At 53.1% G+C, this 17,417-nt stretch overlaps 3 protein-coding genes across 3 annotated transcripts; 1 reads left to right on the forward strand and 2 right to left on the reverse strand.

The window, feature by feature from the left end:
* Window positions 1-3,989: 3,989 nt before the first annotated feature.
* SPSK_09077 (uncharacterized protein) lies at window positions 3,990-5,595 on the forward strand (the record flags this gene model as incomplete). The annotated part of the gene is made up of 2 exons (XM_016735657.1): window positions 3,990-5,082; window positions 5,216-5,595. 2 exons carry the CDS (start codon window positions 3,990-3,992, stop codon window positions 5,593-5,595), a joined length of 1,473 nt encoding a protein of 490 aa, XP_016588541.1.
* Window positions 5,596-12,469: 6,874 nt separating this feature from the next.
* Window positions 12,470-13,508, reverse strand: SPSK_09528 (prolyl 4-hydroxylase; the record flags this gene model as incomplete). Its single annotated transcript, XM_016736100.1, has 2 exons — window positions 12,470-13,145; window positions 13,222-13,508. The coding sequence occupies 2 exons, from the start codon at window positions 13,506-13,508 to the stop codon at window positions 12,470-12,472; spliced, it is 963 nt and encodes a 320-aa protein (XP_016588542.1).
* A 588-nt stretch (window positions 13,509-14,096) lies between these two features.
* On the reverse strand, window positions 14,097-17,273 carry SPSK_08426 (C6 transcription factor Prf; the record flags this gene model as incomplete). Its single annotated transcript, XM_016735024.1, has 6 exons — window positions 14,097-15,350; window positions 15,433-15,915; window positions 15,984-16,292; window positions 16,360-16,576; window positions 16,655-16,922; window positions 17,030-17,273. 6 exons carry the CDS (start codon window positions 17,271-17,273, stop codon window positions 14,097-14,099), a joined length of 2,775 nt encoding a protein of 924 aa, XP_016588543.1.
* Between the last annotated feature and the right edge of the window lie 144 nt (window positions 17,274-17,417).

Consider the following 17,417-nt stretch of genomic DNA (forward strand, 5'->3'; position numbering starts at 1 on the left):
AATTACAGTGGTACTGTAGCGGAGCTGCGTCTGTGTTGGCTGCTACCTTCCCAACCCCTGTCTGCATACCTGGCCTGATTCCAGGGAAGGGCCTGCACGTCGTACTGTCAAAGTGTGTTTTATTTAGAAAGTGACAAGGGTAGAACCATAGAGGGAAGGTGCGGGTCTTGTTTCATGCTCTGCACGGCCAATTGGATATACCTCGTTTTGGTGCATATCGTCGGCCTTACTTTTGTCGGTGAGCAGGTCGACCGAAACGTCAACATCACGCATGTGAACCCTTTCGGACCGTCCCTCGGACCTCTCTTCAACCGTTTCTCTATTTCTGTATTTGGAAAGGAGACAGTAAATCACTTTGACGTAGCTGACGATGTTAATTACACCCAAGACAACATAAAATGCTACTCCAGCATCACACTTTGATTTCCTTTTCTGTGGAGTCGAGGTTGTTGTTTTCTTTTCAAAATAAGTCGTACGACATACATTGCTCGGGGACGGAAGTCTATTGCCTTCTCGACAAGCATTATACTTACAGAGTTGCAGCCATTTCCGCCACAGCACGAAGTACTCCGTACCCACTCCCAGCCTGTGCTTTTTCAGGCCTACTCCGTAAACGTACAAAAAAGGGGGCATGTCCAAACAAAAACGACCAGACAAGGACAGGGGCCATACGGAGTATGCAGAGCATCTTTCTTGCAGCCCCGTAGCCAAGCCTGTAAGATGCCATGGTTTCGTAAGATGTAAAATGTAGGCGTGTACAGAGCACGTCTTGGAGGACGTCTACGAAATATTCCGCTCATAACGGGATACAACATCCTGGTGATGTCTCGGGAGTCCCATCTGCCACGTCGTTCTTGTGTATTGCAGTTACGCCTGGCCAGCGGCCGCTACTGTATTCACCAGACTAAACTGCTAGAAACGAGCTACGAGCTGGCTATGATTATATCCGCCCATTCTCAACCCCTGGCCGCTCCTGTTGGCCTGTGCAAATAGAATGAAACGTGGATGATCATGATGTGGCTGTGGTCTTGCTTTTTTTTTTCTGCATTCTTCTCTCTCATTCTCGTGCAACACATCTCCTTTTACATGGCTCACTTCATACCTTGCCCTGGGCCTGGACTGGTGACACCTGGTTCTTCTGACTGACAACGTCAAGTTCGACGCTGAGGCTGGCTGGCGGTGATAGATGGCCTGACGACCAGTGGAGCAACCGGGAAGAAAGAACCAAGGAGTACGACAGAAGGTTCTGAAACCTCATTGGACAATTCACCTGAAGATGGACGGAACATCCATGCTCTGAAAGTACGGCGAGGCCAGGGAATAATAAGTTAGGAAGGTGATGGACCTGCGAGTGATGAGGACGCAGTGGCAGGTTTACCTCTGGCTTTTGAGAGTATCCTGTGTCTGCATTTCTTCACAAATGTAAAGACAGCCATAGCATGATGCACAATACTGCGCTCTGGCCTTCATGCTTACACCTCGTTCTCATTGCCCAGAGGCTTGGGTCAGATCTCGCCTCTGCCACTCCATGGTGCCCTTTCCACAGCATATGTATTTTGCTTTCTTCTTTTCTTGAGCAGAGCACCTTGACGCTTGATAGTTTCTTTTTCAGCATTGTCCGCCACCTCCTTGCTGACCAGCATCAGCATCGAGCACCTCCCTCGTTCCCCAGTCGTTTGCCTCGGCCACTGTTTTGGCTTCTGCTTGGCAGACACCCTTTTTGTGCTCAGTCCACACGCTGCCGCCGGCGTTCGTGCTCTTTCGTGTTGCCCTTTGAGAATCTATGCTTTACCAGTTCCGGGTGCCCTGAGCCTGGATGCGTCCCCCACGGTTCCCCTTGATGTTGGGTCCGTTCCGACATTCTGCATTGCCAAAGGCCGACTTTCTCCAGTTTCCCCTTGTTTTATTGTTCTTCTTGTTTTTTTTCTCCTTTTGCTTTTCTTAGACTCCAACCGTAGTTGTCGATTCCTCGGTGCATGTCGTGCAAATCGCAAGCGGAGTCGATCATGGCGGCTCCTCCTGGCATGTCAAATCCAATTACAATCTTGGTCGATCAGCAAATCCACGTTACAACCCGTTGTTTCTGTTTCTGTCGCCCCATGTCCGTGCCCTGTGCCAGTGTCTAGGATGTCTTATTGTTTGGGGAGCCCCTAGCGTGTCTTACTTTCCGTAATGATCCCTCCATTCCCAAGCACCAACACAAGACTTGCAGCCCAGTGCAGACATGTGTCGAGCAAGGACCGTCGTACGGAGTAATACGACATACTTGGTCAAGATTCATGCATCATGTATCGCCGCGCTGCGCCCTTCTAGACACAGAGTGATGATGGCCCAGCAACCAGTCACTGAACGGCCTTGCCTGTCGGTGGCCCAGTCCACACGCCGTGGACTGGACTGCCCTACGCAGGGACGAGGCAGCCGAGAATGTGCAGCTAAACATATGCTCCGAGCACAGGCGATCTCTGGGATAAAAGGGAACAAAAGGGCATCGGGGCGGCGAGAGAGAACGAGCTGAAAACAGGTCAAAAAGGGGTAAAGCGCCCGAAGAAACGAGCCTAAGCACTCGGAAATGTGAAAAAATGAAGCAGAAAAGGAAAAAGGGACATAGTGGCAGAACTCTGTTTGGCTTCTGGGCTTTGCTTCTGGGCTTCTGGGCTTCTGGCCATGTTCTACTCATGCGCGATCGCTCCAACAGGCTAAGCTTACCTAGCAGGGCGATCAGAGACCAGTGACTTCCCCCACTTACTTGGAGCGATCTGACCAGGGCTGGACAGGACAAGGAACAGCGCGACAAGGGCTGTCCAGGGCTACAACACTGTCCGTTGTTTAAAACCTTTCTAGTGCTTCTTTTTTAGTGTAGTACCTTTGGGTCATTATTTACATGTCACCCTTTTGGCGTTCAAGCCTTGGGTCGCCCCTGCCTGTTGCTTGTGAGATAATTACCATTCGCCATTCGCCTCTTGGGTCTGTCCTCCCAAGGCTGGCCCGGCCTGGTCTGTCACCCCATCGAAGTTTCCTCGCACGGCGTCCGTCACTCGCACGCCACCCCTCTCCCCGGTGGCTCCTTCCTCTACTAACACGCCCTGTTTCCCTTTCCAGCTGTCCACCAGCACCTGCCTCTGCACAAGTAACAGTGACTACTTTCCTCAGCGTGACAGGGTTTTGTTTACTCGTACCTTCCTGTCTTCACTCCCCCGATGGGCACAAGTCATAGTGGGCCTATATTACTACGCGCACGCATGTCCAGAACTTTTTTCTTTTCTCCGTCTTCCTCTTCACGTCAACTCCCGGCCCATTCTACAGAGCATATCCTCCACCGTTCTCGACCACTACATAGTCTGCCAACCTGCCGCCCCCGGTCTCACCCTTTTCATTCCTCTGCCTCGTCTTCATTGTTTCTGGCATTTGCACCAGGGCTTTTTCTCAAAAGGTTCTCCTCTTGCTTACTCCTTTCTATATCTTTCCGTATAAAGGGATATTATTTCCCGTTACTTCTTGTTTGTTTCTCCTGGTCTGGTTAGAGGACGATCGATCGATACCTTTCCTTCTTCTCTTCATTCTTCATCTTAGTCTCGGCTCTCTCCACCGTGATTATCGGCTTTCACCATCCTTCGACATATATAATTTTGCCAACACTATTTCTTCATCCCCCTCGCCGTCCTCCTTTCTCTCTCTACTGTATTAATACCCGCTCTTGGGCACACGATATCTCAAACACGGACGTGCTGGACACAGTCTACCTCCTTTACAAACACCACATAGTCTCGACTTGGTTTGCCGCATCTCTTAATTACTTTCCGCTCCGCACCTCCTAACAGCTGCTTTCTTCTTTTTACTTCGACGTTGTCGTCTCATCAGAGCGCTCGCCTCCGACACACACGCAGACTTCCCTCGAGGGCATGGCGTAGCACCACCTGCGGCATCGAACAGCGTCCTGATATTCTAGGCACCCAAGCCAACACCCATAAATCACGCAGTCAGTGACCGACATGACCGTTGCCATTATGCGAGGTGTCCCGACTTCACGCCCGGCCTTCGAGCCGAGCAGCCCCAGCGCATTGCGCAACGGCAGCCAACTACCATCACAGTACCCCGGAGTAGCAGCTGGACGATACGCGGAGTCGACGTCTTTCTCTCTACCGCCAATTCGCGAAGCACTGAGCTTTTACTATTCTGGTCCTTCGGACAGCACCACAGCATCGTCGAGGGCGACGTCGGTGCCGTCGGGACCCCAAAGGCGGTCTCACTCGCCCAAGTCAGCAAACGAATCACTCGCTGGATCGCGAGACAACATCTATGTCCTCTCCAACGACAACGAACGGGAGACGCGCAGACCCGTTGGCGACGCGGAGCGCGAGGAACGCTACAACCAGATCCCCCGAGGATACAGCAGCGGCATGTCGTACCACCACAGCGAGTCGTCTGGCATGACGGAGGGAGCGGCTACCACCTCTGTCGGATCGTCGCCGCCTTCGTCGTCTGCCTATAGTGCTATGACCGACGGAGAGCCGTGGTCGTCCAGACGGTATACAGACTCTGCCAGCCACTTCTCGGGCTCCGGCCGGCCCCCTCTTCCCGCTCTCCCTCACATGATGGACGACCACCCGCACCACCAGCCGCACGCGCCACACCCACCGCATCATGCACACGGCAGTGTGCCTGGCCCGTACCAGCAGCACCCTTCTCGCACCCAGTCTTTGTCCGGTGGCTCGATCGGCAGCTTCGACCGGGCTGTCTTCCCACCGTCCGCTTCGTCGTCCGGTGCCAGTTCCTCGTTCGACCGACACCCGTCTAGACCGATGTCTTCCTACCACCGTCATCAGCCAGACAGCTACTACGGCAGCAACGAGTTCCGTGGACGCGGCATGTCCAGCAGCCAGGGCGCCATGAGCAGCCACGGTGGAATGCTGGGTGGTGTCAACAGTGGCCGTCTCGACAACAACAAGCAGCGAAAGCGGCGTGGAAACCTACCCAAGGAGACAACCGACAAGCTGCGGGCCTGGTTCTCCGAACACCTCCACCACCCGTACCCGTCTGAAGATGAAAAACAGGAGCTCATGCAGCAGACGGGTCTTCAAATGAGTAAGTCAACTTTGAGTTTTAGTTTCGGACGGTTGTCGTCCTTTTTTTTTCAATTTGTGCTTGGTTTTTTGCGATTGGGCATGAACCAGCAACGGTTAACTAACCAATTTTTTTTGTCTTTTTGTATTTACAGACCAGATCAGCAACTGGTTTATCAATGCACGGCGGCGCCACTTGCCGGCCATGATCAACAACGTCCGCGCTGTGTCCGGTGCCATGTCTGGCGGCCGTAGTGGTGGCGGCGGAGGCATGGGCTCGAGTATGAGCGGTAGGGGCGGCGTCATTGATGGTGGCCACGGCAGCTCCAGCAACGCTCCAGGCATGAGTCCCGGAGAAATGCGGCACAAGGGTTACGCGCTTCCCAATGAACGGATGTACACGTCACCGGAGCGTATATACGGATCGTATGACCGGCAATTGGAGTCACGGCCACCATCTCTCTACCCAGGCAATGAGCACCACCACCTCGTTGACCCACGCCACATCAGTCCGGCCAGTGACGACGACTATTGAGCGCGCGAAAGCTGGTAGGACCATTCTAGTACCACGACGATTATGAAATGCTGTAACGAGGCGTCAAAAACTTCTATACCCCATACACGCTCGTCTCGGAATATACAGACACATGCTTTTTAGACATGATATAATAATTTTCAAACGACGAACAAAAGACAGCCCAAAATGGGAAATTCAAGTGCATACGAAGTAGTATGGGACCGCAACGAATCAACAGAGGCAGTGTCACTGACATGTGTGGAATTTCGACGCTCTGTTGCAGACCGCGGCTCCGCCACGTCCACCCTTCCAACATAGCCTGAGCCAAAGAGAAGGAATATGTCCTTGTCAAATGTTTTGCAAGGGAGAAGGACCGATGACAGGCTCTGACCAAGTTACGTCCTGTACAAGGTCCTGGCAGAAGAGGGCGCTGAAAAGGGGAAAGGGGGAAGCAGGAGAAAGGACGACTTTCATGAAAGTGACGAGGAAGACTTGTTTCGAAACATGGGGGAGGGGTGAATAACCCATCCCGCTGCAACCCGCAAACCAAGACCCCTTGAACCATCTCTTTCTCGTTGCCTGCATCGGGGAATTTTTGACACCATCCTGGCTAACGTCTTCTCTGGCCTCGCCACTTGATTTTTCTTCCCTCACCAAGACCGAGTCTTGTCTGGTCCACAGACGGCTGGAACTATTGGCCGTCATTGTTTTCGGGTCTAATACAATTAATAACGAACAGACAATAAGGCATGGCGAGGACTACTCTTTGAAGTGCGCCAGGACAGCGCAAGGGAAAATACAACAACTAGAATAAATCCGAAGAACCACATTTGATAGAGACTGTTGGACGCAAGGAAAACGCATGCTAGACTCGGCCAAGGTCACCATGTATTCGACGCACGCCGTCTGCATCTTTTCTGCACTTTTGTGTTTGTGTGCGAATATTACCGCAGTGTCGAAAGGTTCAGAAAAGGTGGATATACATCGTATTCTCTGTGGAATAATTGAAATGATAGGACATTGCAGCGAACGCTCAGACAAGGCGGGAAGCATCGCAAGGAACTAAATTTAACCCTCAGTACGACGCATTTGTGGCGTAAAATGAGAAGACAAAAGAAATGGCAATTCTCTCACTGTACATACACCCAGATCCAAGCGACACTACATTGGCAATCAAAAATAGAAATTCAGAGAGTCCTTTTTTGTTTTCGTTTCCTTTTATTTGGGGGGCTCGCGTTAATCTCAGCAGCAGCCTACTCAACATCGCCCAGGCCACTGCTACATTGCTGTGTTCTTCTTAAACTTCTTGAAACTAAGGGATCCTTTTTATTATTACAAACGATGTACATGTACGGCTTAGGGAATAGGGGATAGGGGGGTGCGTGGAAATACAACGTATGAATGTGCATGGGCTAATATGAGTCGTACACCGTAGTGACAGAAAATAGAAACCCCTTTCCTGTCTTCAAATGCATGTCAGAAACAAGTGCAACAAGACGCTCGGCCAGTGGACAGGCTATTCAGAGAAGCAAATCCTCGCTGGCCAAGACCTAACTGCCCTGCTCCTCCCCTGCTTGCCTTGCCTGACAGGAAGATGGAGCGGGTCTTCCCCCTGGTCCATCCATCATCTCCTGACGATACGATGGGGGATGTCATCCAAAGTGGACTCTCGTCCCCCAAGACACCGCTGTACATGGACAAAATAAAAGTAAATACAATACGTTGTACGTCCAAAAACGACGTTGTAACGAAAAACTAACTATTTTTATACCAAATAGGTACAATTGGAAAACAGGACAGGTAACTGGCCCATGCTTCTCGTTTTCGGGCGTCGCGGACTCATTCATCAAAATCGACAAAAATACGGAGCCCAAGAGCAGATGAATGGCAGTAATGATACCCTTTCTGTCTCTCTGTGCAACGAACGGCATACAACATACTCCGTACGCTGGAGACAGCCATTGCAATTTGGTTAGAACCAGACCACCTAAAAACGGAGAAATTCCTCAATTCCTCAATTCCTCCAGCGTCGTATTCTTGCTCGGCTTGGCCTGGCCTCACACCCCGGCAGCTTCCGAGCAGAGAGACAAGGGGAGACAGGGGGCGGGAAGATGGGCCACTTGGAATGCGGAGGAAAGAACATGCATCGTACGGAGTATTCCTGTACGACATACATAATACGACAGTAGTATGTGCCCAGATGACCGATATACGTTGAAACAGCCAAAAGGGGCCAACAGCCAATCAAGAAAAGGATAGGCCGTCCTGAAGATTTTGTGTGTGAAGCTCTCTCGACCAGCACACACGTCTTTCTGTTGTTTCTCTCTCTCTCTCTGAACATACTCATCTGCGTCCTCTCATGATTAGCTCTGCCAGTGCGATGTTATGTTATATTCTGTTCACGAATACGGCGTACTTTGGAGAGTTTTACTTTCCTCTTGGCATATTCGCTCCGCTACGCGCCGTGCTTCGATGATATGCTGTCCAGCATAAACTGCACCGTACGTTGCACAGAAATCCTCACGGAAAATGACGAGTCGTCAGATGGTCAAGATTGTGTCTCCGAGAAATGGCTGTAGATCGGTTTCTGCCAACGTTCTGTGTTCTGTGGCACAAGATATGTCATGGTTGACAAAGCACATGTCTCCGGTTGCCGTGTACACAAACCATGGCGGTCAAGACGCAAGACAAAAGGCGCACGACACAAGATGCAAGAAGACGATGCACAAAACGCAAACACAAACTCGAAACGCAAGACAGGCATATGGGATCGAGAAACACATGGCCAGGCAGCGGGAGCCGACGGCACGTTGTCAAGGTCCAACAATCGGCATGTGGCAGCAAAGGGTGATGGGCACAGCCATGTTGCTGATGGACCAGTCCTTGGGATGTCGGCGTCGCGTTGTAGCTCGTTCTACCAACGACGCATACAGCCACCCCTGCGTCTTCCAAATAAATGATTTTTTTTTTTACAAAAAAAAGAACATATACTGGGTAGTGACACCGCATAGAAAACATCGCCTGTCACCTGAAAGAGCGGTGACGGGTCAGCGTGTACAGAGCAGCGTCATACAGAGCACACAGCATGGGCCTTGTACAAAAGCAGCCAACCCTCTTACTGTCGTAGGTTCTCGGATACGTCAAGTGCTGTGCGAGTGTGCTGTACGAGAATGAGCATCTCGTGTTTGTTATATTTGTGCAAGTGAGGGCCTGTCGCACGCATCTGTTATCTTGCTGTAAGCATTGAGAAGGACGTGGAATATAGAAATATAAACTAAAGCACGATTATTAAATAACTACAATCAGACCAGAGCGTGTTTGTATGGACTGCCTTTGTGTAATGGAAGCCGGTCGGTGTGTCTCATATAAAATGCTACTCGCAGGTAGATGGCCTGGCGTCTGGATTATTTGTTACCTTATTTCCTTGATACCTTGTTATGTTGTTAGTCGCTGTTCTGCTTTATGAATTCGTATTTGTTCCATTTCTGCAAGATGTATGTTTCGGTCACGGCCTTTTCTTTTTACAGTCAAATTTACAAACGCCCTGCAAGACTCCCGTTGGCAAATGGCCTAATGTCCCAACGAGAACATCCGAGGCTGCGTGCGAATTACTTGTGATATTTGAGGGTTTTCTTTTTAGTGACATACTTTTGACACTTGCGAGCTATGCTTCTCCACTTCGACCGCCACCTGGCCGCTCTCACAGGACCCTCCTCCGCATGCAATACAGACATTCCCAGTGCTTGGCATGACTGCATACTCAGTAGTGAATGGACATGTCCTCCGACATACACACCCTGATGAAATATGCCGCATGTCGTATTTGGACGGTTCTCGACCTTCCGAAATTAGACATCTGTCAAAGTGTCAGCTAATCTTTCTGCTGTCCAAGATCGAGCCTGTTGCGCTATTTTTTCTTTCTTTTTTTCTTTTCATTTTCGGTGGACTACAGCTGTCGAGCCCAGGTCTAACCGAACGGAACAATGACTCTGAAACGCTGCGAATGGGGGCCATGTACAGAGTACATGACGCAGTGGACACATACATCGGTCTTTCCAGACAGACGTTCGATCCAGGTCAACAAGGTCCTCTCTTTGCTTTCTTTGGTTTCTCTGTTGTCTCTGTCCACTGCTGTCTATTGTCGTCTTTTGTCTCGGGACAATGCGTCGCTGAACGAGACAACGAGCCGGCGATTTACGGGGGGATGGCAAAATGAACTGGAAAGTACTGACACGGACCTCGTCTGTATTACAGTCTGGATAATTTCCATAGGCCAAGATACGGTGGCTGTCGACTCTACTGTCTGTACGACACGCTGTCAGTTAGCACGAACCAAAGAAACATAAAGGAACTAAACGAGAGCTTGCTGCCAGTCAACAATAGACGACAGACGACTGCCCCTTGGCAGACAGAACGTGAGCTTTGCCAACTGCATGATATCGTCCGCAAGATATATGTGGTATCCGCGTTGGACGTGAATTTGTCGTCTGTCCTATTGAAGCTGCACACTGCCCATCTGTCGAACAGATCGTAGACGCATAGATTGTCTTCACTTGGCAAGGGAATCCCTGTCTGGGATGTAGACCAAACAAATCCTGCTGAAGTAGACGACAAAAACAGATACAAAAATGAAAAGCACAGTTTCGTTCAAGGCCCTTACAAAGTACACATCTGTCTGATATTATACCTGGAGCACAATATACCTCATATACCTCATATACCTCGCACTTGAGTAGTTATACTTGGACTCCGTACGTGGCACATACTGTGTACTCCGTCCACCAAAAAAACAAGTAACAAAATAGATGCACCCCTTCTCTTCATGCAGGTCTTATGCATGCAGGCGCTTGAGCCCCCCAAAATTAGGTCGAAAAGACCAGATGCAAGAGGAAAAAACGACACAAACTTCAGCTACAGTAGTGGGTTACATGGAAAAAAGGATGTCGTACGACGTATGTAAAATAGAAAATAAAGCAACCGCATTGCCAAATGGACCAGGGGCGACGACTGGATATGCGCTCTCTTCCCGCTATTGCTGCCATCGCTAGTGTATGGCCAGGACCAGGGTAGGTTGGACAGGGACAAGACTGAAGACACAAGGGAGAAAAGGACGACAGGAAAAAAAGACAAGCAGAATGGAAGAGGGATCAAAGATCATGCAGTTGTATCGGCGTGCTGTCAACAATGTTTCGGCAGCGGGACATGTCGTACGGGCGGCAAAATGTTGACGAGGTTGAAACGACCGCATAGGCTGGCTGGGTCAATGAAAGAAGACATCGAACGCCAGGGTCCTCCCACAATTAAATTGCCTCTGCACAATTGCTCAACATCCCGGCAGCCTGGTTTTCAGGTTCAGGATTTCAGAACAGACAATATTTCCCTTCTGCCGTGCCGTGTCCTCTGCAAAGATCTGGTCCGCCCGTTTCCTATGTCCCCCACCCATGGCTAGGACCTCTCCACTCTTTCTGTCGGATGAATGTCTGGCGGGTTGTATCGTGAATGGAGAACGATCAAAAAAAAGGGGAAGGAGAGACATGGATCGATGGATAATCGCCCGGCCCAGTCTCAAACATCCGAGACTCAGGAGAAACCGGGGGAGCTGGCAGTAAATCATGCCGATCCGCGGTTGAGCCTGACTTGACAGCTCCGTCAAGGCAAACGAGGAGCGCGAATTGTTGCCCTAGACGGGGACATTGCAGAATGGAATGCAACGCCGCTTTGCATGCATACACAAACACAGAGACAAACAAAAGATTCTGTGCATCAGTAGTGCCCGTGTCTGCACTTGGCTCTTTTATTTCAGCGGCTGTCAACAAGGAAGCCCCTGGTTTTGTTCGGCAGCTGGTACGAGAATGGACGTTGACGGACGGCTGTTTCGAGGTCGGAAGGTGGTTCGGGTATACATCGTATAGACACGCATACGGAGCACATTCGTAGCCCTATGCCGTGAGATAAAGACTCCGAAATCTGAACAAAAAGGCGACGGTCCATCTGCACGCGACGGTCCATGCGATGCTCTGATGTCAAGTTGTCAAGTTGTCAAGTTATGCCGAGCGGCTTTTCTTCTCGAGACCTTCTTCTCATTGGGCGATGCGCTGACCACAACGACAACTCAGCACATCCTCTTTTTCGAAACGATGCACCAGTCTTCCTGCATCAGAGCGCCGTTCTTGTCCGCTGAGATATCGTCCTCAACGTATGGGACTGCATCCGTGATTGACCAGGGTTCTTCCTTTTACCCCTTCGCTCTTTGTCTCCTTTTTGTGTTCTCTGTGACCCCCATCCTGTGTGGCGTCTGCATCCCAGCCAACTGATGCTGTGTGCGGGTCTCGTACCACGACGGCCTTCTCGAAGCTGAATTCGTGCACCGTATTGGCAGTGAATGCTTGAAGGTGGCCCGCCTGATCCATTAGGCTGCACTGCCGATTCGCAGCTGGCCCTGTCATTTCTCACCCATCACACAGGCCACTGCCATCGCGTCTCGCCTCGCCCTGCCTGCTGCATGGCCCTGTCGCTGGATCTTGGTTGCATAATAGTACAGAGGACGGCGTACAAAGGCAACAAGAACGACAAGGTGGGACAGTGCGGCACGAGACATCTGGTACAAGCCACAAACGTGGACGACTTGCGTGCCTGGTGTAACAAGAGCGGTGAACGACGAAGAAAAGAGGCATTGAAAACCACAGCAAAAATATGTGGGCAACGTTTTCAATGCGGAAAGCAAGGCCTAGAGACGCTGGGCAGTGCGGAGAATGTCACATAGTGTTTCAAGAAAGAAAGAAAAAGCAAGCAAGCCCAGAACAAAAACAAAGGAAGAAGAAAACCCGAAGGAAACGATCGCGACGTTGCTTCTGCGGCTGCAGCAGGCGACTCGCGGGCGACTCGGCCACGCTCAGTCCACTCGTCCCCAGCTCCAGATGTTCAACCCGACCTTAACGCCCTGGCGCACGCGCAGTCCGGCGTGCCACGTCTCTTCGTACGCTCGGCCTGTGCTGTCTGGCCGGAAGTTCTCCCAGAATACAGCATTGCCGACCACCGGCAAAAAGACGACGCCTGTCGAGTTGTCCGTGCTGGAATATTCGGCATCGTCTGCGCCTGCGTCATCCGCGCCGTGGCCTGTGTTGTCGGTATCGGTACCACGCCCGCGCCCACACCCAATAAACGCGCACCACCGCCGGTCGGTACTTCGCCGCGGTAGACGTGGAAACGCCGTCCCGCCGCCTTGCAGTGGAACCGCTTCACGGCCATCCACGCTGTCGTCCAGGCTCCCGTCGTCCACAAACACCATCAGGCTGGACACCCGGCCCCAGCCCCCCGTCGCCGCTCCTGATCGGCTCCAGTCGTAGTGGTAGCTGTAGTGCCCCGACGGCGCCTGGTACCGCTGCACGCGCAGCCGCTCGATCCACAAGTCGTCGCGCCAGCCCTGCAGGCGTCGTGCCCGTCCCTCGATGCAGCGCACCACGTCTGTGCGGGGCACGACGGCCACCTCCGAGTCGCGCACCGTGGCGTTGCGCTGGACGGTCCCGCCGCCGTCGTGCGTCACCGTCGACGCCTCATAGATGGGGGCGCTATGAATCAGTTAGCACCCGCGTCCCCAAGGTGAAGGTCTATGGCAAACGTTTCCGTCCCTCCCACTATGCCTACCTGATCTCAATGAGGTGCCGCCGCTCGGCGAGCGACAGAAAGTTCTCGACGTACAGCACCAGCGGCGCCTTGCTGAAGATGTGCACCGTATAAGCGTCGTCAGGACATGTCAAGTCTTCCGTCTCCAAAGAGTCGTCCTCCAGCGCCAACAGCGCTTCGTTGATCGGCGGCCGCGGCGTTTTGCGCAACACCGGCGCATCCAGCACCGAGGGGGCCACCACTCGCAGAATGGGGTCTAGCCAGAAAAGCACTGCCGCCAAGCAGACCAAGGCCGCATATCCAAACATCCCGGGAGGGTTGACGAAACCAAAAATAAAACAAAACAAAACAAAACAAAAAATCGGCGTTTGTTTTGGCCTTCTCTTTCTGGCGATAAAGAGCAGAAGTCGGCATATGGAAGAAACGGAAAGCACGATCGGCTGCTCTCCGAACGCCCCGTTAGGCGAATACGAGCTTAGTTCTCACCAAAAATACAGGGCGGATTCTGACCGTTTTCTCGTTGTACTGGATTCGGCCATTGGGATCCATTTGGATGCCCCACGGCTGTCGACTAATATGGCACACGGCGTAAAAAAGCACATTCTCTCTATAAAAAAGGGTCAATAAATGTGTCATGAGCGATGGTTACAAAAAAAGTTCTTGGTATCTAAAAGTATTCGTCTAACAGAGTCGTGTTGGGTCAATCGTTCCTTCCTCTGTGCCAGCAACCGCTTTCCATTCCTTTCGCTACTGATCGAGCCTTCTTCATCGGCCGCAAATTGCACGACGATGCTCTGTATCAGGTAGGAGCGAATGACTCGGCCTCGTAAGGGGCTCCCACCCCAAACGCAATATCGTAGCAATTCGTCCCGTCTTCACTCATCATCTCTCCCCCATCATGACTGGTTGTCGATCGTGCTCCAGTCCGTGTTGTCAAAATCGCCCGCCTGCAAAAACGTCGTCCACGGATCCGGACCCTCCAATTGGCCGCCAGTTCTTGTGTCACCCGATAGCAGAACCTGGATCGTGGCCTCATCCAGTCCGGCTGTGACGGTCTCGTTCATTGACGAGAAGTCATGCGGGGGCTCCATCGACAGCGTCACGCCGCCACCCGGCTGTGCATGCTGTCCATCGCTGGACGCGCTCGACAGCCCCATGAACGCGGCCGTATCACCCAGGCTAGCGTTTGCGACAACGGACGGTGAGGTTCCGGCCCAAAGATCAGGCAGCGAAACGGTCGGGAAGAAGTCGTCGACCGCAGGGGCCAGCTGCTGCGGTTTTGGCAAAGACATGCTGTCCGGCACGGATCCCACACCAGGTGGGACGGTGCCTGGTAGCGAAGATGTACCGAGCCGGGACAGGCTCCCCTGCGTCGACGCCGAGGGTCGCGAGCAGCTGCGGCCGCTGCTGCCGCTACTGTGGCCGGTGCTCGACGACGGAGGCCCTGCGTGCACGCTCGACCCGACGTCTTCGTCCGACGACTCGTCGGACGGTGTGGGCGACACATTTGCTGCGCGGCGTGGCAGGACGACAAATGCACCGCCGTAGTGCGAGCGGAAGGCGTCGATGGATGGCATCTCGGCCGCTTCGGGGGATTGCAGCCGTCGCCGCTTCTTTGTCAGGTCGCCGCCATTCGTGTTGGTTGTTGTTGTTGTTGTTGTTGTCATCGTCGTCGATGCATGTCGGCTCGCCTGGGCTGCCTCCATCTTGCGGCACGAGTCACATAGATTGGTGGAGCCGATGGGGCAGCACTGCTGCGACTTCATGATTTTGGTGTTGTGGGTGTTGATCAGCGGCAGCCGGCCGGCCATGGGCGGCTGCTGCCACGAGTGCCGCGACACGGCGGAGCGGGCCAGCACAGGTACATAGTGGCCTTCATCGACAGTCCGGCTGCTGTACCGCGCGAACCAGGAAAAGTGCTTGGCCGTGGCCAGACCGTTGCGGTCAATGTCCATGATGGCCTGGTGCAGCAACAGGCGCGTGACCTTGTTGGCGCGTCCATTGTCCATGCAGCGCATAATGAACGCAATGTAGCCCGCCGTGGTTTCGGCCGCGTCGGTGTCCTGCGTCTGGTTCTTTTCATGCATCATTGCCTGGTAGACGAAAACCGACGTGGCGCAGTACAGCGACAAGGAGGCGAGGGGACTCTTCTAAACAGCACAAACAAAAGTATGAGTACGGAACACGCGCTTGTCTCTCCCCTGATATTCTAAAAGCCGCCAACTGACTTACATAGCTACCCGCCATGTGGCTCGTTCTTTCGATAATGTTGACAATCTCCCGGGCAGCCGTCGACATGCGGTCATAGCAGCTCTGGACGACCGCCTCCGGCATGTTGTGGGCCTCGGCCCGTTCGACGGCCGCGTTGTGCAGACAAATGACCGCCGCGTGCAAGTTCAAGTTGGTGTGCACAGCGACCGGGTCGTGGAAGTTGCTTGGCAGGCGGTAGCGCTCGGGCAGAAACACAAACGCCGACGACAGCTTCGTGTCGAGGCTGCGGTGGCGCTCCCAGAAGGGGCCATACTCAAAGTCCTCTGGTCGGTCGCTCGGCTTGAGCTGCACATGAAGCAGGATTGAATTGAACAGATGGCACACAAGGATGGCGGTGGAAAATGTCGAGTACGTCGACCCTGAAAAGATGTTGTCGATCGTGCAAGACACTTGAGGGATGCCTTGCGCAAATGCCTCTTCGGAACTTGGCAGGTGTGTCGTTGCCTACACAACATGTGAGTTACAACGTCTGCGAGGAACTGGTGGAAGCGATCCTGGCAAAATCCACTTACATCGTTGGCATTAATCAGGGTAGGCCAACCGGTCGAGATGGAGGCATGGCTGTCGACACAGAAAGCTCCCCAGTACACACGTCGTCGTTCCTCGAGCTCAGTCCAGTCCGCCGGGGGCTGCAGGGTGGACGCAATACGATCGCCAGAGGTTTCGTCGTCGAGGCGGTTGAGGCCCATCATGCCGACGAGACGAACACAGCGCGAGCAGCTCATCGCCGCCCGCGTGAAGAAGAGGCGACGCGCTTCGTATGCGGCCAGAAGCGCCCATGCCTGCGCATGGCCAATGGTAATGAAATGCTCTCCATGGCCCTATTTGCCTGTCAGTACATGGCACCTACCGCGACAGCTGACGTGACGTTTTGTCCTCCATTGTTACCTTCATCTCGTCGTTTTCGAGATACTGTCGGGCGCGACGATAGAAAGCATCGTGAAAGCCAGAATACTTGCGGTACACCTGCGAGGACATGGCCCAGATGGCGTACTGCAGGCCCATGGGCGGCCGCAGGTGCGGGGCCGAGTGGAACGCCTTGAGGTAGCGAGCCTTGTGCACAATGGGAATGAACATGTGCTGGTTCTGGAAGTAGGCTGTGTGTCTACCACGGGGGTCCGGATCAGCACATTGTGCAGAAAAAACCAACATGCGACGAAGGAAACAACAAAGGCAGACTTACAAGACCTCAATGATCTCATACGGGGGCGGTGCTTCGGACATGCCGAGGTCCATGAGCTCCGTGGAGAAGGCACCCTCGCCAACAGGGACGCCCGGACCCGGACCTCCATCATTGGGTCCGCGGTCCAGTTCAGTTTCAGTGATGACTGAGAAAAGACCGGTGCCGTTGCGGACTGCAGAACCACTGGCAGATTCAAAGTCGTGCTCATCGGCGGCAGTCCTCTTGCGGTCGAGGCCAGGTGCATCCTTCAACAAGCCTTCCACCTGGGCTGCGGGCGTGTCAGTGCGGAGCAAAACTCATAAGAGTGCCCGAATCGGGGTAGGAAGCAGAGACGGGCAGACGAGGAGGGAGGGTATCGAGATCGGACGAACATACCTAAACGAGCCTCAATGTCCTTGACATTACGGCGCTTGAACATGGGCTTGCGGCGCGACTCCGGGTACACGCACACAGTGCCATCAGTGGCCTTGGTGCAGCGACTGCATGCAGGCTTCGTCCGATCGCACTTGAGCTTACGCGCACGACAGGCCACACAGGCCAAGGGCTCCAGAGCCTGTTGGGGCTCGGGGGACTCGTCCCGCAGGTCGTCGTCCGAGGACGTGCTGTCGTTCGCATCCATGGTGGCCAGTCGGTACCAAACAAGGGCAAAGGGCACAGAGGGCACAAAGGGCACACCCCAAGAGCTGGCTGCGAGCGGGAGTGCTGGTTTGTGAGTTGGCGTCTCGAAGGCGAATGGAGTAAGACTCGCCAATATTCAAACGGC

The sequence above is a fragment of the Sporothrix schenckii genome, assembly GCF_000961545.1.
Source record: "Sporothrix schenckii 1099-18 chromosome Unknown Cont44, whole genome shotgun sequence".
Classification (NCBI taxonomy): Eukaryota; Fungi; Ascomycota; class Sordariomycetes; order Ophiostomatales; family Ophiostomataceae; genus Sporothrix; species Sporothrix schenckii.